Source organism: Dermacentor albipictus, chromosome 8 (assembly GCF_038994185.2).
Source record: "Dermacentor albipictus isolate Rhodes 1998 colony chromosome 8, USDA_Dalb.pri_finalv2, whole genome shotgun sequence".
In the NCBI taxonomy this organism is placed as follows: Eukaryota; Metazoa; Arthropoda; class Arachnida; order Ixodida; family Ixodidae; genus Dermacentor; species Dermacentor albipictus.
Window position 1 is genome coordinate 80,733,565 of NC_091828.1, and position 22,434 is coordinate 80,755,998.

General features: G+C 47.8%; 1 protein-coding gene and 1 long non-coding RNA gene across 2 annotated transcripts in view; one reads left to right on the forward strand and one right to left on the reverse strand.

Moving 5' to 3' along the window:
* LOC139048822 (uncharacterized) overlaps positions 1–22,434 on the reverse strand; it is a 51,489-nt gene that overhangs the window by 25,322 nt on the left and 3,733 nt on the right. The window lies entirely within an intron of this gene.
* Cht7 (chitinase 7) overlaps positions 4,213–22,434 on the forward strand; it is a 208,989-nt gene continuing 190,767 nt past the window's right edge. Inside the window, exon 1 of the mRNA XM_065427728.2 lies at positions 4,213–4,913. Coding sequence (XP_065283800.1) covers positions 4,911–4,913 — 3 coding nt within the window. The 5' untranslated portion in view covers positions 4,213–4,910. The remainder of the gene's footprint in view (positions 4,914–22,434) is intronic.

Below are 22,434 nucleotides of genomic sequence, written 5' to 3' on the forward strand. Positions count from 1 at the left end.
ACTGGCCAGTGCAACAAGTGGTACGAGAAACGGCGACTGGTGCGAGTGGTTCCACTTGTGGCACAACAAGTGGTACGACACGTGGTACGAGAAAAGCCGTTGGGCAGGGCTTGGGATTATTCATGACAACCGGGGATTCTTCCAGCGTTCAACCTGACCACGATGACCTAGGCCTCCTCTGTCTTGTAGTGTTTCGATTAGTCGTCACTGGAGTGCGGCAGCCTCAGCAACAAATAGAACTCGCGACAGCCGACAACTTTTGCTTAGCGTAAGTGCGCAAGAAGCTTACTTCCGCAAGCCGGGTAAGCATCAGTGTTGTACACGTGTAGAACGTAGCTTGAACTTTAAGCCTTCCGTACTTACGCACACATATCTTGCTAGCGTGTGATATTCGTGCGCTCTTGCCGAGGGCTCCTGCGAGATTTCGTTGCGGGCGAGAGCACCCGGGCGCCTGTAAAGTAGCTGGCGTTATACGGGTGACGATGTGAGCGACGACAGTGACTCCGTAATGGTGATAAATTTCGGAACGCGCGAAATTGCATCAGCGCGTTGTGATACGTGTCAAGATATTCGCTGAGCCAGGACCGCAGGAAACGGGTACCCTCCAGAAGAACAGGGCTTCAAAGCTGATGGTTGGCTTACTGAATGGTCGAAAGAAGTAGGATGCGTTCAAAATATTGATGAGCAAAAGGCAGAAAAAAAAGACGAAGCCGGGATCATAGGCCACTTTACTACATAGAGACAGTGGTTTTAAATTGTAGAAAACACAAAGTTGAGATAAGCGCAATGCTAGACTGTGATAGATGCTAAATGAAGTAACACTTCATTAGCTCAAGCGCGATCCACTTTCAGAGGGAGTGCTATTTCAACCCCCCACAAGCACCAGCACAACAACAACAACAACAACAACAACAACAACAACAACAACAACAACAACAACAACAACAACAACAACAACAACAACAACAACAACAACAACAACAACAACAACAACAACAACAACAACAACAACAACAACAACAAGAACAACAACGACGACGACGACGACGACGACGACAGCAGCAGCAGCAGCAAGAACAACAAAAACGATCATCATCATCATCCTCCTCATCATCAATCACGGCAATAGTTTCTTGAGTGTTTTCCGAATTCTGGCGCCTACTAATCCAGCCACTTAAGAAAGTGGTTTGACAAAAAAAAAAAAAAAAAAACTTGCATACTGCGCCTTTTCGCGCTGCGTACACTAGATGGAAACATCCTAACGTCTTCAGCAGCAAAAACGACATAGCCGCCCCCGGCGAACCCATTGGGTAAATGAGCGCAACGCTACGTTGCGCTTGGCGTGGAGTAAGTAAACATCTTGGTAGTTCATGCCAAAACATTTTCATGGCTTCTTCACTGAAGCGCGAAAGTACCGTGAAATGTGTCACCGCGGCTGTACTCAAGGTTGCATACGCAGTCCCTTTGCATACGCCGTTGGGTACGCGAGGACTTCATAGCGGCGTCGCGAGATGACTCAGTGTGTCTCAAAAGAAGCCTGACAAAGGATCCCGATCACCCGCCGTGGTTGCTCAGTTGCTATGGTGTTGGGCTGCTGAGCACGAGGTCGCGGGATCGAATCCCGGCCACGGCGGCCGCATTTCGATGGGGGCGAAATGCGGAAACACCCGTGCGCTTAGATTTAGGTGCACGTTAAAGAACCCCAGGTGGTCAAAATTTCCGGAGTCCCCCACTACGGCGTGCCTCATAATCAGAAGGTGGTTTTGGCACGTAAAACCCGAAGTATTATTAAAGGATCCCGGCTGTAGTCACGCCTCGTGCATGACACACTTTGGCTACTCGCACACACGGACTGTGATAGTACATTAATTCTGCCCGAATAAAAAGGTGAATGAGGCTGTTTTAGTTACATATACTTCTGCACTAGCAATGCAGCCTCTAGTAGTGTCAGAGGAGACTTGATGAGGCATGAAAGACAAAAAAGAAAGAAGAAATGAGAAAGTGACATGGATGACGCCGCCAGGGAAACTTCCGCACCAACTCGCACTTACGTCATAAGTACCGATAGCGTTTGCTGGAGTAGAGTCAATCGCTTACTGGCAAGGAATGACTATGTTTTCTAATAGAACCAAAAATACAACCCCGACAAATTACGATGCTTGTCCACGCGACAAAAGGGCCCAAACGTGAAAATGTTCTTGAGTTACTGGAGGTGCCTAATGCATCTATTTTGGAGATCAAACAGGCGATATAGTCTAGCGGGAGAAGACGAAGTTGTGAGCAGTGTAATGAAGGCCTTGTTCGTCAGGAGACGGCAGCACAAGCTGCAAGAGCCTGCTGCTGTCGCAGAAATTATGTTCAGAACAAGAGGAATCTCTGAAGCCGGCTATTATATTTACTTTTTTTTACGCACGACCCTTCTTGCCAATGGTCTTGCGTGTCACCGTTATGAATTCCTGAGGCCATTTGTCGGTTATAGCGCACATAGCCTGCAATACTTTTCGAAATTAAATCGGAACCAATTACGTAGATTATATTCATTGCGGACACAAAGTCAGATGCATGTAGAACTGTGTGGAAGTGGTTCAATCGAATTCTTCCCGTCGGCTGTCGAAAAAACTAGTGCGGAAACGCCCTAATTTAATTTAGCGCGTTGTTTAGTCCAAGACAATGCATTTCAGACACTGCAAGATCACAGGAAAATAGAAAATGCATTATCAACATGGCAACCAACCATACGATGTTTTATACCGGCGTCACACGCACACCTCTAATCGCGATCGGGGTCGATCCGGATCGGTCTTCTCGATCGCGATTAACGATGGTCGCGCCTACATGGTTCAACGATCCGGATCGAGTCATTATCATCTGCTGATCGTCGGCAACTCTCAGAACTGCATAATGCCTTGGCTACAAATTCAGATTTGCAAAACAGTTAAATTTGGACCATATTTCAACTTTACAGTTTGTGGTTGCTGATAAAAAGAATTTGAAACGTTTTTTTTTATTGAGCTGCTCTCACTTTTTGTCTTTAGCGTTTTCAAAATACTGAGCCAGAGGGCGCAGACGTCAGCCAGCGATCGCGATCAAGAGGCCTGATCGCGATTCACGGATTCCGATTGCCCCGATGCGGATCTGGCAAGCTCAATCCGGATCGGCCCCGATTGTGATCAGAAGTGTACTTGTGACACCGGTATTATATTCATCTGCATGTTTGAGTAAATATTAATGCGGTCTTTATAATTAAAAAAGGACAGGAAAGGACATGAGCAGATGATTACTTTGTCGTACACGCGATGTTGCTTTGAGCATGTAACCGTAATATATAAATGACACATTGCCGCTTCAGGAATGTAACATGAATCGACTTGAGAGGCGATTACTCCCTTGACCTCTTTTCGGGCTTCAGGAGGTCAAGTAAACCGAAGCAGAGCCTCAACACCTCAACCGCCTCAAGATAGCCACCTACGCGCTTCCATGAAATAGCCTGTTCTGTTAAACTCGTGTTTTAAAACTCACTTGTTTCGAGAAGCTTCCCTGGGTGATGGGCTTTTACTACGGCTAAGAATGGATTCGGCAGTGAATGCTGATTAGGATCCATTTATTCGAACGAAAGAAACGCATGAAAGTAGCCGATCAGATTGCGTGCAGATAGGCCATCATGCGTCACAGGAAACGCACTGGACGACTTTCGAAGGAAGTAATCAAAAATAATGAAAGCAAATGTCATTAAAAGTCGTCAATAGAGCTTGAAACTGCCAGCGGGCATCGTTGCAGAGGCGTGGAATGGCGCACCGCGCGTACAAAACGCCGTGGACGAAAGAACAAAAACCTAAAATCCGAGGCGAAACTAAACGAAAAAAAGAAAGCAAGAAGCCAAGGAAGGGGAAAGGACCCAGCCGAATGAAGGCAAGGAGAAAACAGGCTTTGATAAAGAAGGCAGTCGGACCAGACTTGCACGACGCAGGAGCAGGTAGGTTACCTGGTTTCTGGTCCGCTGGTTGGGCCCCTCGCCGGTTCACGTGACCCGCCGGCGCAGAAGAGAAAGAAAACGTTCGCGAGAGGAGGACGCTTGATGAGCGAGTGAGTGACGAAGCGGTTCTTGCCATAGAGCCTCTAGGGCTCCGTGCTCCACCGGCTCTGAGGAGGGCAAGGGGGAGCTGTAAGGAGAAGGTCCAAGGAAGGGGGAGGGGGGGGGTGCAGCGGCAGCGGCGGCGGGCAAGACGACGAAGGACCCGTTACGCGCAAAGCAGGTAACGGTGCTCGACCAGGTCGGATCGGTTGGTCGCTGCATACTGCTCCGTCTTGTCTCTCATCCGCGAGAGCTCGGTTCGCCCTCCGTACAAGGCAGGAGGAGACCGGAACTACGTCCAAGCACGGAGTGGCGCGTGAGGTTGCGCGAAGACGTCAAATTTCTACCCTACATTGTAGGCTGGAATAGCAGACGACGCGTCCCTGCTTTCGAGAGCAGAAGGCAAATCCGAAACAAGAAGGCCGGCCTTCGTATTCGTTCTTCAGCGCCGCTCCTGCGAGAGCGTGCTCTCGGCGTTTCCTTTTGAGTGGTCGTCTGGAAGTCAGCGCCCGGGCTTTGCCGTCCGCTATCGGTCAGGTGGATAACAGTTGCTCGTCCAACACCCCGCGAAGGGGGCCCAAAGGGCAGCGTCTCACTTGTGGCTGTGGCCCGATTGAAAGGGAGGTCCTAGATAACTTATCTGGGGCTGATTTCGAATTGTTGTTCGTGCATCGTGAAAAGGACACCAGCGCCTGCATCACGCCTGTGTAACCCGTCGTCTGCCACGGTGTGTGTTATACTGTGAAAGCTCCTACCAGTCGGGTTATCGGCCGCGTCACATCAGGACTACCTGTTCACCACTGGATTCGGAAAGCATAGCGCACAGTTCTGTTTCATCATGGTAAGTCCTTGCCTTTCAATTATTTTGCCCGCTTGCTGACGTCATTCGCTGTGACACTTCGGTCAGCGTCGTCATGTGAAGTCTCCGCTCATCATGGCGACGTACTGGCGAACTGCGCTTGACGACCTGGAATGATCGCGAATGAGAGAGCAAAGGTTACGTACAACGCGATTAAGAAACAAGATTTCACATGGACTAGTACTGCAGTGATGGAAACTGCAGTTTCCAGTGAGCGTTCGACGTGGATGTTTCAGTATTACTCTTGCGGCAGCATGGAGATTACCCGCTAGTAGTCTTTGTCAGACGCCGCAAAGGTAATATAGCTTTATTCCTCTGTGTGGAACCAACATGAAGCGCGTGCTCTGGTACTGCTCTAAATCGACGTATCCTGTTTAAAGGATTGCTGTATGCATTTCTAACATGATATATACGCAATTGCCATGGTCGGTTCATGGGTCGGGGCAAGCTTATTTGGAGGGGGGACAGGGCGAATCTTCTCAGAATACTTACTGCCTGAATTTTATAATAAAGACGCTGTGCCTTCGTTAGATTAATTCAGGATATAGGCGATGGCTTCCTCATTCTCTATTGCTTATGGCTTCACGCTGTTTGCTGTGAACACGTGGAATTTAATTTATTAAAATGGAAAAAGGAAGCCAGTAAGAAGGTAACGGAGGAGCGCAAGCAATATTTACTACCTCAAAGTGATTCGCCTGGCGTTTTAGAGCGAGGTGCATTAGCAACTCACGGTAGCAACCCGTTGAAGCGTCAAAAACGACATCGAAGCAAAGAGCTCCTTATAGTTTCTGAATGCCACCAATGCTACTTTCCCGTTCAATGCATTGTAAGTTTTAATGAAGAAGTACCTTAAGACGCAGGTCTCCATCGTAATAATAATAATATTTGGGGTTTTACGTGCCAAAACCACTTTCTGATTATGAGGCACGCCGTAGTGGAGGACTCCGGAAATTTTGACCGCCTGGGGTTCTTTAACGTGCACCTAAATCTAAGCACACGGGTGTTTTCGCATTTCGCCCCCATCGAAATGCGGCCGCCATGGCCGGGATTCGATCCCGCGACCTCGTGCTCAGTAGCCCAACACCATATAGCCACTGAGCAACCACGGCGGGTAGGTCTCCTTCGTCTCCCTAACCTTCTATGCAAAACGCACGCGGGAACATACAATCCACGGGCTTCTTGAGTAAGAATTTAGGCCACACAACTTGATGGCTCCGGACCGGGAACGGATTAGCAAGTATTTGCGTCAGTAAAAACGCCCTTGTTTTGCAAAAAAAGAAGATGTATCTTTTTTTCGCTCATATAGCGCCTTTAGCAATTCATATTAAACTGCATTAGCTTGCCCCGTCCATCCTAATAGCCTATCTTAAAGCACACTCTCAGCATCGACTATAGCCGATAAGCGGCTATAAGCTATAGCCGATAAGAACAGCTGTGACAAACCGTTAGGCAATGCCTAACGGTTTGTCACGGCTGTTCTCCAGATGATCCCTGTCTTACGATGGGTTGTTTTAGATTAGTTGTCTTACGTATAAAGAAAGAGAAAAGAATGTCGTAAAATATAAAGCAGCCGTTGGAAAGAAGTGACCTATAAGACTTTAGTAGTTCGTGCACATACTTCACCAAACTTCTCTTTCTGTAAGAGAGAGAGAATGAAACGAAGAGGAAGAGGTAGGGAGGTTAACCAAGGACGTGCCTGCCCGGCTGGCTACCCTAAACTGGGGGAATGGAAAACGCAAGAATAGATAAGGAGCGGAAAGAAAAGTAATAGTCATTCACAGTCAGTCGCAGAGGAATCTCCACTGTAACTAGTGTTCATGTAATACAGTGTCCTTCAAGAAACGCAGAAGTGCTTTTGTGGCCGTTTGCATGCAAGAACGCATAGGCCATGGTCCAAGGACCTTTTCTTCTGAGAGCGCTCTATTGTTTAGCAGCTTGAGTTTCCCTTGTAAAGTACGTCCCTGAATGTCAAAGGACGGGCAATGAGACAGAATGTGCTCCATAGTCTCATCGCACCCGTACGAATTGCACGACGCACTGCTGGCCATTCCCATCAGGAAGAAAGCTACCTTTTTCTAAAGGTTTACGTGCACCGTTGGTCATCAGGAACCGGTGGACACCGCTCCTTGCGATGCAAGCGTTTTACAGCGTCGAGTGACTTGGCAGTTGCTGCCAAAGTTCATTATTACAACTAAAATTTAAGGCGACGTATCCCGGTACTAGGGATATCCGTAACCGGAGAAAACCAGCACAAAGTTATGCAAGAGCAACCAGGAATCAAATCAGTAGAGCGGCTCGAGATCACGGAAGAAGAAAAAAAAAATAAGGGCGCCGCGCACGAGAAATAAATCTAGAGCAAGAAATTTGTGCGCTCGAAGCAGCGATCGCAAAACGGGTTGCGTTCTACGTGCGCCCGTCACGCTCTTGGTCACCGCGCGCGTAGCTCTTCTCATTTTGTATTTATTGGTTATTTATTCTCTCAAACGTCCCTTTCGCTCTATTCGGGGTAGTTCCAGTGGCGAGTGTGCCAGCGTGAAGCGAAACGACGCGATTCTGTTCGGTCGGGGGAGCCGGTCTACGTATCGGTCTATTTTTTGACACGCAGTTCAAGCGGCGTCAGTTTATTTCTTTGTAGCTTTACGAGACATGCTTTTCCACTAAAATAGAAAATAATGAGAGAGAGAGAGAGAGAGAGAGAGAGAGAGAGAGAGAGAGAGACAGAGAGAGAGAGAGAGAGAGGAGCTGCCCCATAGTTCGTAGAGCTACAGCAGCTTGATCGAATTATCTTTTTTCCCACTCGAATGCACGTTGAAAAAATAGTGCCACCAACATCTCGAGCTGTCCAGTGTGGTCACAAATTGGATGGTACGAAGAACATATCTTTTTTTTCCGCAAGGCGTTGTCATGTGGAATACTGTAGTTAAATGAGGGAGAGGTTCGTTAAATCGCCAGGAAAGTGCACAAAGGGCGCGTGGAACCTATTATTCTGTATAATCACTCGTAGTATGTGTGCTGGACTGCAGTATCCCGGCACTTTTAAGCACTTTCTCTATACTGTGGCTTTAGTGGTTGTACTCAACCACTGCACATCGCAAGTATATCCGCCGCAAACACTACAGGGGCAAAGCACTTTGGGCAATTCACAGAGACTTCGGGTGCTGCGTCCCAGGCCCAAGTAGTGGAAGGGATCAGAGCCAGTCCAGGTCCAAGTCTCAGGAGAGAGGCTTATGGGAGCGAATCGCTACAATAAACGCGCAAGGCGTGGTGATTTGAATAAGACGCACACAAACACTCGCACGCATGTAGCACGAACGCGATTTATTACTTCATTTTGTTGACGCGTTTTGTTACCAAGTGACATAAAAAAAAAGATGAAACGAATAAAATAGGGATCACTACATTCCTGAAAGGTGTCGTTCTTGCGTTTTCTTAAACACTAAGCGTGAGTCAGCAACGTAATTTGACAAGCATCGAGCGCCAAAGGACACGCGCAAAAGGTGCCACGCACTGCCTATACGAATTGGGTGCTCTTTCTCGATCATTTGCAGTTCGATACAGGCACTCGACCTAGTCCCGACGCTTGCTTTGCTCTTCGATTACATCGCAGCAGCTATAGGCAAGCTATACGCTAAGGAAGCTTCTGAGTAGGCGGCAATTCAGGGAGACGTTATACTAATCGGCATAACTAGAAGAACGGGTCTGGTAATTTGCTGGTTACTCGGGCCGTGTGCCACCGTTTGTGCTATTCCCGATGCGATGGTGGCTTCAGATGACGATTAATCTCTGCTTCGAAGCTACCGTGCGTCCATTGTGTTTGTCTGGCCGTGTGCGGCTGTGTTCAGTGCGACGATGATCCGAGGTGGCTTCCGACGCTTCGACCGTCGTGAGGGTCGCGAGCATTTCTCTAAGTCGCAGTTGGAACGTCACTTCGGTCAATGGTGGCATCTGTAGAACGAAGCTCTGAACCATTTCTCGCATTGTGTTTTCATCGCTGCTTTCCAACATTTCTTTGTTTCTTTTTCGGTTCCCTGACCCGAGATTTCATAGATTAAACGTGGGTTCTCGAGGGGCAGCCTTTTGCGAAATTACGCATTTATTCACTCAGTAGGATCTCATTGAAACGAGAAGGGGGGAAACCACTAGGTAACAGACATTTGCGTAGGGGCTTAAGGTATTTAACGCGGGAAGAGTCAACTAGGTCAAAATCCAAGCTCGTCACATTTCGACGCTTGATAGTTGAAGTCATCAAGAACTGTGACAGGACAACCAGTTTTCATGTCACTCTGACCCGTCTGCCGATTCTGCTTACAATGCGGTAAGGTATGGCCCGCTGAAGAGAAAAAATAACGCCTGCAATAAAAAAGGGGTGCCGCCTGTTTCATTTGAGTAAGACCCCCACTCTACACTCGAATAAAGGGCCCGACCTTGAAGAAAAAAAGCATGAACGTCAAACAAAGAGCCTGCCTCTGAAATATACACAGTAGTACACATATACACATCCGGGAGGAATGTAGTAGAGATCTACGCAGCACATCCGCACCATAAAAGAAAGAAAGAATTACCATATCTGCAGCAAGAAAGTTTATTACCAACAGAAAACGAGGTATCTTTAAGCGGAATCATATATTAAAAACATACCTGCAAACGTGCCTAAACGTCCAGTTACTCGTACCAGTCGGCCAGCTGGTATGCGAGGTGTTAACTGAGCACACATATGCATGTATACGCGACGTGCAAAGCTCCTGTGCAAGGTTTTCACAAGCAGCTCCAGCGGACACTGTTAATTACGAAGTGCACCGAGAGAAAGCTTGCATAATAACTTCTCGTGCCCCCTCCCCCCCCACCCCCCCCCTCTCCAAGGCGACCCCATTCGACGGCAGCGCTCGATTAAAATTACCATGCGGCGCTTTCCGAACACGCGTTTAAAGGCAAAGTGACTGGCGCTTACGCATGTAAGATTAGAGGGAGTGAGAAAGAGGATAATTACACGCTTGAATAAAAAAAAAAGACTAATGCAAATGAAGACTACGTGTCAGCTATACAGAGTACATGTATAAGCACAAAAAAGAAAGAGTAAAAAATTTCTGATGCGAAGGTTCGCCACTTCGAGATCGTGTTTGCTAGTAAGACGTGAATTACCGTTTTGGCTTATTTTCGTATTTGCGCCGGGTCGCTCCAATCCACGAAGATGAAGACCGACGCTTCGGTCTGAATTAATCGGTATATATTATGCGCGGTACGAAAAAAGAAAAGTACTGCGGGAAGGACACAACACCGATAAGCAGCAACCGACAGAACGAGCTCTGACTAACAACTACAAGCTTAATCAAAACACGTGCATTAGTAGGGTCAACGGTACACGAGCCGTCTCTACCACGCTGTTATTGCTTTTTTTTGTTTGTCACGCTTTCCCGCCGTTTTTACCAACTCACCTAGGAGTCACTTTAGAAAAAATTATGGGGTTTTACGTACCAAAACCACTTTCTGATTATGAGGCACGCCGTAGTGGAGGACTCCGAAAGTGTCGGTCAACTGGGGTTCTTTAACGTGTACCTAAATCTAAGTACCACGGGTGTTTTCCCATTTCGCCCCCATCGAAATGCGGCCGCCGTGGCCGGGATTCGATCCCGCGACCTCGTGCTCAGCAGCCCAACACCACAGCCACTGAGCCACCACGGCGGGTTCGGAGTATAGCTTTGAATAATTAGTATACACCCATACCAGCGCTCTCAAGTCTCGCGAAACTCTCGCCATAAGAGAAGCCTCGCGAGAGGAGCCGAGACCGAAATCAAGCGGGGGGGGGGGAGGGGAGGGGAGGAATGTCACTCGACGAACCTTGCTTGTGGCGGCGGCGGTGGCAGTGTCGGGAACGGCAGGGCCGGATCGAGGTTAATTTTCGGAGCGGCACAGAAGTTTGTGTTCTTTTCTAATCTTCATCTCTCTCTCTCCTTTTTTTTCTTTTTTCGTTCGTCTCGCCTCTCAGCCGCAAACGCACCACCCCGCGGCTGCTGGCCGTTCAGAGGCCACTCGCGTCCCGCACTTGGAGAATCTGCTTTTAATATCTCGGCTACTGTCGCGTGTATACGTGTACCCCGACCGAGTAAGGTCAAACGCTGCGGGCTGGATAGAAGTCGGTCTTTACACGTGACGCCTGGGCAGCTGCTCTGCTAAGCGTTACTGGGGCGTCCCGTTCTGGAGCACGAATTAGGACCGGACCTAGAGTTAAGAAAGAAGTACAACCCTATCTCTTGTGGAACCCTTATGAATTCTCGCAGAAGCAGGGCAAGTCAACCTTATCCTGAGCCGATTAATGTCGACTGAAACAAGATGGCTTCCTCCTGGGTGTCTCCGTTCGCGCCCGTTGTTCTGCCTCAGGGGAGTCTATTTAGTGACTGATAATTTTACCCATATTTTCATTCAATCTATAGTTCTTTGGTGCGCCAACTGCGTTTCTCTTCACTTTAGACACACATTAGGTTGCTGCAATGGATCACTCGTTACATGAGCTGCTGGAGTCTATCTTCTCTTACTGATACCATGCAGATAATACACCATCGGAATAAATCCCGCTGTGTGGATATGGTCTATGCAGTAATGTATGTCTCCGTCTTGGGATGCCTCCATTTTTGAGCACAGTACAATGCATATTACGAACAACGACTTCAGTTTTGAATGTCCCCCTCGGCGCTCTTATATATATATATATATATATATATATATATATATATATATAAACCGGGTGCTTTACTGTTCGGACGGCTTCCTTCATTCCACACCATACATACATACATACATAGATACATACATACATACATACATACATACATACATACATACATACATACATACATACATACATACATACATACATACATACATACATACATACATACATACATACATACATACATACATACATACATACATACATACATACATACATACATACATACATACATATTATGGTCAACATATTTCTAAAGGAACAGTTAAGGGCGTGGTTCAGGATGACCCAGTGTTTAGATGCACCGATGGCAGGGCTTTTCCATTACGGCATTGGAGTGCGAGAAATGCCCGGTAATTGCCTTTGGTAAGCCGGGACAGTAAAAGTTCCTCAGTTCTCACTCCTGAGCGACAATAGTGGAAAATTCCCGAATGGCTTTGGAACCGGCAGGAAGTTCAGGTGGGGGGGGGGGGGGGCTCATTTAGGCGGGTCACGTTTAAGGAGGACGGCACGCGGTGACAGGGGCACAGATGCGATGGGGCAAACCTCTAGCGCGAGTGTCAGATAAAGTGCATTCCTTCACTCCATTTTATCATTCCTGTGTGCCTCGTGCGACCCCGTATGGTGACGATAAGGCTTAATTAAAATGCGGACGCCTCATCGTCCTAGTATCGGATAAGGCGCAGGTAGAAACGCGAGATGTCGACAGGTGGCCAGATGTCGAAAAAAATTCACCCGCCCCGTCACTGTGGCGGTGAGTGACCTTTTTGGGAAAGCTGGTCACGCACCTGGGCTTGCTGCGTAAATTTGCGCTTTCCGTTGTTTGAATTGGCGACCGCTCGCGCCGTTGCAAATACATTGCGCTACGTGACAGTTTACAGCTGTATTTGCAATGTACAGATTCTTTTGCTGCAGTGTAGGGTAGCAAACCGGTTAAGTTAAACTGCTTAACCTCCCTGCCTTTCCTTCTCCACTTTTTCCTTCATTCCTTCTTTGGCTGCACAACCGAAGGGTATTTAGAGGGGTGGAGGTTCTTTTTTTTTTTAACACATGCCAAGAGACAGAAAGCAGCAGCGGGAAGAAGCACGATGAACAGTAAAAAAAGTGAAGGTGAAGAATATCAAAACAAGCGTACTTATTTACGACGACAACAAAAATGGTCAGAAGGTTATCCAAACCTGGCAGTCAAACAGCCACACGAGGTAAGCCTTGTGCTACGTCGATTTAAGATGAGCGTAAGACGTATCGCCGTGCGCGCTATTTCTCAAATTAAAGAAAACGCGCCCTGGGTTGCTTAGTGGCTATGGTGTTGGGCTGCTAAGCACGAGGTCGCGGGATCGAATCGCCGGCCACGGTGGCAGCCTTTCGGTGGGGGCGAAATGCGAAAAGACCCGTGTGCCCTACGTTTAGGTGCACGTTCAAAGAACCCCAGGTGTTCCAAATTATTCCGCCGTCTCGCCCACTAGGGCGAGCCTCATAATCAGATAGTGGTTCTGGCACGTAAATCCCCGCAATGTAAAGTTTCTTTAAATTAAAGAAAATGGATATATATATATATATATATATATATATATATATATATATATATATATATATATATATATATATATATATATATATATATATATATATATATATATAAAGTATAATCCGTATCTTGATTACCGACCATAGTCGAGTCTCTTGGTTCACCGGAACACTACTGTATCTTACGAAGGCAGAAAATTCCGGATCATTCTGTTCTTTTTCCCGCTCCAGATGCCTCCGTTTTCTTCGAGACGCCGCGGCAAAAGACCGGCACTCAATTAGCAAGCTATGGCACTGCGACTGACGCAGATTGTGATCCACCCGTGCTCCTAATTGACAAACGCAGTGCGCTAGAGGCCGCAGCAATAACAGCACACTAAAAAGCACCCCCACCCCCCCTCCCCTTTTTTCTGTTTGCCAGAACGACTTTCAACAAAGTCGTAAAGATCTTCGCATTTTTTTTTTCAGGCTCGGCGCCTGAAAGTGCACGAGGCGTGGTCGACCAGCGCTAGTCCGTTCAGCATGCGTCGTGTTTGGCACGTGTTTTCCACACGCAAGTTACTTCTCTCGGCCAGAGGTTCACCCTGAAGAAATTATAAATTAATGCGTGCGAAAGGCCAAACGTGTTCTACAAGTATGCGCCGCCGCTTGGAAGAGACATTCCGTGGGCGTATACGCTTAGAATCCCGAAGCCAGAATACTTACGCTTTTAACGGACCCTTCGCAGCGTTGTAAAAGGGGCTGGTTTTGAAACACACGAAAACATTTCAAGGCAAATGCCTTGTTAAGATTGTGTTGATGAAACTCGGAGTGCCGGAGGCTGTGTTGAGGGGCCGCGCATTCTCCTGCTTCTAAGACGTGTTAGCATGCCACCTTGATGCCGCCCGGCCGTTGATTACGTCCTAGAAGTGTTCAGAAGGCTAAAAGTCTTACATTCCAAGTGTTTACTGGAGGGCGGCCTCATCGAGGATTTCGAAGTAATTTTGATGGCTTGCGAGAACTCAAACATGAAATAAGTGTGAGTACAGGAAAGTGTTTCTCTCTTCAGTTTTTTTTTTTGTAATCCGCCGCTCTCAATACCGCGGCCACTGCAGCAGGTTGTCGAACACACGACCTCGGGCACAGTTGCAGACCCCAGCAGCCGATGGGCGACTGCAACCCGAGCGCCACCTTGAGGGAGCCATGGGTGTCGACATGGGCGACAAACGTTATGCATCCATATTGCATTTTTTTATGCTGGTGCCCGAATCTGTCGAAGCTGGCAATTATCGTGCGTAACTTTTTCTGTCAAGAAACCACGATGAAATCATTTAGCTCACTCTACCCGATGCCTGTCCCGCATGCCGACACGTAGCACGACTGCGTTCACATAACTTTCATGCGATAAACACGCAGCTACAAAAGGAGATTCATGTGTGTGTTCGTGTGCTCCTTGTGTGCGTTCAGCACCTACTTCTGAAGTAAAAAACCAACACGATCAAAGTACCAACATTTGTCGCCATCTTGAACTGCACGCACTGACACCGCACCCGAAGTGCTAATTTGTAAAGAAAGAACACTGCTTCGAACTTGACGCTTTCGTTTACAGCAGTTTCTCAAACCAGTAGTCGGTTTGAGAAAAAAAGCAGGAGTAGTGAAATCCAAAAGAAAGCAAGAGTAGTGAAATGAAAGGCATTGCGGTGTTTCGTGACGAAAGTGGCGCCTGATAGCGAGTTTCCGCCCATTGCTACCACGGCGGACGTCTTCACGCCGAGTTGTAAACGAGCCACTCGAAGAACCAAAGAGGCCCTACACTCTTAGAAAATTTTACACCCTATGGGGCATATCTTGTCCCACAACAATAATCGTCATCTGTCTTGCCCGCGTTTCCTTTCTTTAACGCTGCGAGCCCGGTACTTCCCAGTCACGAACGGCATGCGTGTTATCAGTGTGACGCAGCATTCTCGACAGGAAAGTAGCGAGCGCCGAGTTTTCAAGAAAGGAAATGCAAGCAAGGCAGATGACGATTATTGTTGTGGGACAAATATACACCCCAAAGGGTGCAACCGTTTTAAGAGTGTATGCGCAGCGACGCCTTCAGACCACTGGAGCAGGCTCACCGAAAGGCCGCGATACGAAGTCCCCCCTCCCCCACTGCACCCTTTCTATCAACTAATAAGTCGGCTGCAGGAGCCATCGTCCCGCAGACTCTGTACTGCTGCACCCAACAAAGGCTGCAAGTATACTGGAGCGCGGAGCGCAATCGGATCACCTCCGAGCAACAGGAAACGTGGAAGGTCCTTGTCGTGGCCCGGAGGAAAGCCTGCAGGCGAGCGCAGGAATTTTCTTGCGCTTGGAAAGCCCAGCAGTTCCTCGACGCGCAAGCTGGAGCAGGAAAACAAGAACGGCAAACAAAAGAAGTACAACAAAAAGCCGGCTGCAGAGGTCAGACAGCAGGCGTTTGTACGGCTGGAAGCCATGCGAACCATTACCCATGCTAGCCCGCCAGTTCTGCTCCCCCCGCCCCCCTATGTCCCTCAGCCTACGTCAGCTCTAGCGGTGTATGTGTGTGTGTCTACGCGTGTAATCGAACTAATAATAGCGCCGCTGGAGTTCACCAGGGGGGAAGATGGCGGGACGGGGGGTGACCGGAGGTCGGAGATCAGAGGGGAGTTTGATGGTGTCAGCGCGCCCGCTGCCCGCGCACTTAAGCGAACACAGCGGCTGCAGATCCCGTGATGTCTTCCTGCAGAGTCGTTGATGCCTTCCTTTCTGACCCCCCCTCCTAACGCGAGCGCAGCGTTGAACGAGCGAGACCAGCGGGTTAGGCTGATGATGAAGCCAGCTCTTGTTGCTGGCATTGTCGCATCAGCATTGTGTCTGGTGGTTCGGGTTAGTACGGGCGTTGGCAGGTCTATTCGCGTTGAGGCTTTGGCGGCATTGAGACGCACGAGCGAACCGACACCGATCGCGAGAAACGCGCTTTGCAAATGAACTATTATTGCTTATTTGAGGCGCCCGGTACACAGAAAGGCAAGTTTCTGCACCGAACTCTTAGACACTGACAACAAGCAAAATACGTAGATTTATCGAGTTCTCGTCGACCATTGCCTCTACATTGGTCACTCCAGGCAACATTGTGTTTTAAAAGAATAATGGAAATGAAATTGGACAAAGAAGTGTGCGACGCTGACAACCAGTTGATGTTCCTGATGAAAGTGCCTTGCCGAAACACGCAAACAGTAAACCCTCTTTTTTACTATGACGTATAGCAAGTATCAATGCCACTTTACGTCCGTGGTTTCGATCGACAGGACGTTTCGAACAGCCCGCAGCAAATTAAAATCTACCGCTGCAATAGCCACTAGATTTCTTCTTCTGTGTTCAACTTTAACGCTTAACTAACGGGAATGTCTCTTAACTCAGTATCTTTTTCGCGTCATCGTAAAACCAACAGACATCGCAAAGCTATATCTGCTTTTGTAAATCCCTCTGTTTTGGCTCGTCAAGCGAAAATTATTCCTGTAAATTGTGGTGATGTTTGTGGCTCCTCAATAAAATGCTCACTGGTGTTTAGTTGTGGTGCCTTACGTGGTCTCACAGAGGTACGTGAATACACTGTTTCGTTTGTGAACGTTTTTCGCATAGCATTAAGGGAAAAACACAATGACAGCGCTGTTGTTGAATATTTGCATTCTATTGTTCTGTTTAACGTGCTATATTGCAGTCCTCTGCCTAAATATAGGCCACCTTGGGCTGTTTTTATCGCATACTGGAATTTTGAAAAGAAGAAACACGTTTCTGCCCTTCGCCGCTATTGGAAACTCTGCCACCGTAGCCCCATGAGTCGCTAGCACACAATGCGCGTGGTATGACAATTGCTTAAATGACTGTCTACAGTTGTGCTGCGTATGAGTTGGCTCGAGCGCTGTACTGACTTCCTTCCTTTTTTTTTCTTTATCGATTCCGCAACTCCAAAATTAGGGTAGCAAATCGGGCGCTCATCTAGCTGAATACCTTGCCTTACTTCTCCTTGCCTTCTCTAGCTCTCTTCACCGCCATGGAAAAACAGCTACTTCACCAGCAGCAAGGTTCACATTCCACAGTATTTGATATCGGGCGAGGAGGTTATTTGTGGCACACTGAAAAAAAGAAAAAGAAAACGGACGCGGAGAACGGACAAGAAGGTACGGAAGAAGCACTGTCTCCCGCCTGAAGGTTCAAAACTTCGACACGTGATAATCGTACAGAAAGCGGAATGTGCACGAACGGAAACGTGCGGAAAACAAGCAGTACCTATTACAAGAGTACCTGCATACACCAAACACGCGTGGTTGCATGCGATTAAGGCAAGCACGTTCAGACTTTCTTTATAGAAATGGAAGGCTGCTTACACGCGCCGTCACGTGCTTATGAATATGATAGAGAGCTGTCGGCTGCGCTGATTCTTGCGTCTCGTGACGTTGTTGTAGTATGCGCGAAATCTGATGCATGGGCGCCGATCACTACAGGCAGACGGGGAATGGGCGTGCTTTTTAACCAGTTGTGGATGTTCTTTAAGGAGAATTTAACGCGGTGCCAGGTCTGGCCCATCTCTCCGTTCAACAGTGATACATCTGTCCGGATTTTAAACGTTACAGACCATTTACAAACTAAGGTTGACTGAAAACAAGGAGAGCGACACAAGCGTTCTTGATGCCTTCTTCCTTCGCCATGGACGCGCTACTCTGGACTCTTGGCAATTATCCCACAGAACGCAGCAGAAGACAGCTGCTATAGAAGCTCTGCGTCCCACAGCAGACTGCTTACAGCCACCAGGTCACCGGAGCCGGTGGCAGAAATGGAGACGGCATGCAGCTGATCCTTCGTCCATCGTTCGAGACCACCCGTAGGTTCATTACGACGCATTATGTAGACATCGTCCACGCGCAATCCTCTGCGCCAGCTTGACCATCCGTGCTACAAAAATGCACGCGACCTGTGCGTGATCGCAGTTTATACCGCTGAGCATTCGCCTTCCATGTCGGTAAAAAGAGGGGCTCGGAATTGCACAAAGGTCCGGCCATCGGTAAGCGACCGGCAACGCTATGACTTTCTCACGGTTCTCGCTTTCACGTTGAGTGCTTCCGCCCGGAGGCTGTGTGTGTCTCTGTGTGTGAGCGCACTTCCTTCTGTTGTCACTTCCTCCATTAGTACTCGTTCGGAAACTGTTTTCTTTTTCTGTCGGTGCTTCCTATAGTCCCCGGAGCGACCGTCGGACGTTTTTCAGTTTAGGTTCTGGCCGGACGTTTTGGCGCAGACGCGGTGTTCGCAGCCCATTGACTTTAGTGACGCCTCCCTCGTAGCTATCACATGCAGGATTATCAGCCATTATGCGAGGAGAAAATTGACCACTTATTGTGCCACTGCCCTCAATTTCAAGCACAAAGAAAATATTTGTCCAACACATTGAGAAAATTAGATGATCCTCCTCTGAGTGAACAGACAGTACTATAGAGCACCGTCCCCACCGATCATTGGCTCAGGAGGCAGTGAAGGCACTCTTGCGCTTTCTCAGAACTTCTGGTTGGTGCGAGCGGCTTTAACTCAAGTACTGTCCGTACACATGTCTACACCTTCTCTCTCCCTTCTCTCTCCCTTCTCTCTCTTCTCCTTCTTCCTTCCCGCAGCGTAGGGTAGCAAACCAGACCCTTGGCTGGTTAACATCCCTGCTTTCCCACATTCCTCTCTCTCTCTCTCTCTCATAGCTATGATGTATACTCGTGTTTCTGTTCAGCAGAATGCAATCACGGTATGGTTGGTGCACATTCCGAACAAACTTTAGCGCTATCACGACTACACGGGAAGGAGACTCATGGCTCTCTTGAGCTCGCTGGTGTCGTGTTGGCTTTTCTGCGCGTGCTCCTCCTGTCTCACATTTCGTAAGCAGCGATGTGATGCCGTAATTATGTCGGTTAAGAGCAGCGCCTTTGTCCTGTCTCCTTATTGAGTCAATCTTTTTGCGCTAAAGTCTTTTACGAAGTGCTTTTATTCTTTTTGCCTTGAACTCTTATAAACATGACGTAGCAGTCTATAGGCAGCATCCAATACTTGATGAGCTAATGGGCAGTTCTACGTGCTCTACCGTTATATATATATGCTCACATTAAACAGGCAGCCTATGGGTAATAGATAATTAAAAGTGCCTACGTGGAGTATACGTATAGGGAAACGTTAGAGTTATAGAGAGCACGCGTTTTATCAACTAAGGAAAGTTCGCACTGGCTACCACACGCACTTCCTAAAGATTTCCTGTCCGCGCAACGCAACGAAAAGGAAGTCATCAAAGCTAGGACAGCTCAAAATAACTTCGCTTGATACGTTTTCGTTTCCCAGTAAATGGGCAATCGTACACTTAAACGCGCGTGTTCGCGTGTGGTAACGTTGTGTTCCTATTAATGTGGCTGCTTCTCAAACAAGGCGTCAGTCCAGTGGCCAACAAACGTTCACTTTATAAGTCTTTTCCATATCCTCTAGCGCAGTCCTGTATCATACGTTCAGTGCAGTTTAAACGTAAAACTGTTTCGTGCGCTGAATGCCGAACCGACACCGGATTTCTCAAGGAAGCATTCATTTCCGTTTCGGTGCGGTAAGCTTTCACTGCAGCCTGGCTTTCTCAGGGAAGCGCTTGTTTCCGTCTAGCCTGTGCATTGTCCAGCTCCGCTGCACGCTAGACTTTCTCAGGGAAGCGTTAGTTTCGCATTCGGCATGGCGTGCTCTAGAATAGTCAAGCGAAGAAGCGCACACGCTATACACGTGGAGGAGCTCCACATCGTGCGGAATAATTTAGGTGTTCACCGCGCAATACGAAGCCGCCAAGTCGCGGAGTTCTCTCTGGGCGACATATGCGTGCTGTATCGGGAACGGGAAGAATAAGAACAGACGACGCCGCGGCTCTTTTCCTGGTCTCGCGAAGCAGACGGCACTATCGGGCCGGCACCCGTGGTTGCCCCAAACACGTCTGGTCAAGCATCGTCTGCTGCTGCTGATTGTGACTTCGTAGAATTTCGGTTCGTGCATCGAATTTGCTTTCAGCTGCTCCGCATTTTTCGAAGCGCGCTGCATTTCAAAGGCGCCGCATTACAATTGCAACTGTGTCACACGGCCAACAAGTTTGCGGAGACGGCATAGCGCACTTCCTCTTGAGATACGTCTTGCTGCCGGTTGAGCTACAGGAAGGCTTCCTCTCTCTCTCTTTCTTTCCTTTTTCTTTTTTCTTTTTGAATGAATCAAACGGCGCCTGACGGCTTCTCAAACTGCGTTTGCTGCCCGTGTGGCCTGCGGCGTTGCTGCGCCTTATTTGTAACTATTCTTTAATGTTTTCAGCAACTGGACGCTCAACTAAACCAGGACCAACTGAGATACTTGCACGTGGCTTTCAGAAGTTTTCTCCTAGCTCCAATAACTGTGCAGCCTTGCATGACTTTACACCTAAGACACAATTCTTAGCAAAGGTTACTCTAGGTTCCATCCCGTTACGTTAATTTAGATTGGGCAGTTGCCACGGGTATTTCAGATTCTCGGTGCTTCCGTCTTGCGTGAAAAACTATGGGAATCATACACTGGTAACAAATACCTCATGGCAGGAACCAAGCGAAATAAATAGAACATGTTGAAAGGAAACAAGACACTATTTTCATTCAAAGAAGCACCCTACTGGGGGTTGTTGTCGAGGTCTTCTACGGGATGGCTAGCCTATACAGGTCCCCTTGAACGTCGTTCTGGGTTTTATCATTTTCGTCCAAGGGCATCAGGATGTATACCAGCAGTGGATACGAACTGCGCGTAGTACGGAAAGGCGAAAGTAAGGGTGTTAGTGAAAAATAGAAGAAAATTAAACTGCGTGACGAGTGGGCGGGATGCCCCTAGCAACGTCGCACATTGACGCAGCACCTTGTTAGTCAGGAGGTGCAACAAGCAGGCAGAACTCGAGTCACAAAGAAAAGGACAATCTGTCTTTTGCGTACATCAACTATGGTGCAAAGACAACACTACGAAGAATAGGCTAAGATTCATACTCTACAATAAAACAGACGCACAAACAAAATGAGAATAAAAAATACAAATAGATATACAACTCCTACAGCTTAGCGACGCGTTCTGATGCGTTCTGACAACTTAAGTTGTCATGTGAGCTTTGAAAGATACATGATCCTGCTGCTAAAATAATTTATATGAGAAAACTTGCACCGTATCTTCAGTTAGCGCTGTAAATATTTACTTATGTGTCATTTCATACGCAAACTGCATCGCGATATTCGTGAACACTTCTTGGCCGTGGGGTCCCTACTATACAGGTGCGGAAACCACCGAGTAAACGTTTGGCATTACCATGACGGTAAGGTTTGTGTGCCAAGCTTCTGCTCGACTGACGAGTGTGCCATCTGCAAACTGAGGCTTCGTGAGCAAACGAAGTGAACGCGCTGGCGGACTGTGTAAATGTAGACGAGCCCCAGAGGGACTCAATCCATGACCACGAAAACAGCTATAACAGACAAAATTTCTACCGAGACATAAGAAAGCAGTAGGCGAGGAGGTGAAAACCATTTGTCAACGCTAAAACGAAAACTTTCTTTTTCATTTTTCTGCCTAAGAGCATGGATAGATAAATACGGTTGTCACTGATCGCTATTGTAAAATTGCGGAGTTTTGATCGTACGGGCTGGACGTTTTGTTTTGCAGCGACGGCTGGCAAGCATGTGTTTGATATGGCTCTTTAGATCTATATCGCAAGTGTCATCATCATAATCGTCATCATCACCATGTTTGGCGGGAGAAGGAGACGGGAGGAAAAAATTCTTTATTTGTTACCCCTTAATGTTTAGATGGCTACACCATGACGCGTGAACTGTATATGGCATCCTGTCAGCATAATTTTTGCCATGCCTTTGGCGGTGTCGTCTTCATGGCAACGTCGTCGATGTCAACGGCGGGAGGTTATCGTTAAGACTGCTATTTCTGCATTCTTTTTTGTGTGGTACTTAAGGCTTTGATATTGAAGTGCCCCATGCAGTGTTTCGTTTTGTGTCAGGGCTCAATGCCGTAATCAATAGCCTCTCGAAAATACCAGCCCTCGAACGTTCAAAAAACAAAATGACTTGGGTACGAAAAGAGAATAAAACGAAAAGAGAATAAAACAGGATGATCAGGATACCGCCTGTCGAGCCCAGCACGAAGCACACGTCTGGGCTAATCTGTGACAACGAAACATATAGAAGAGAAGGCAAGACTGGA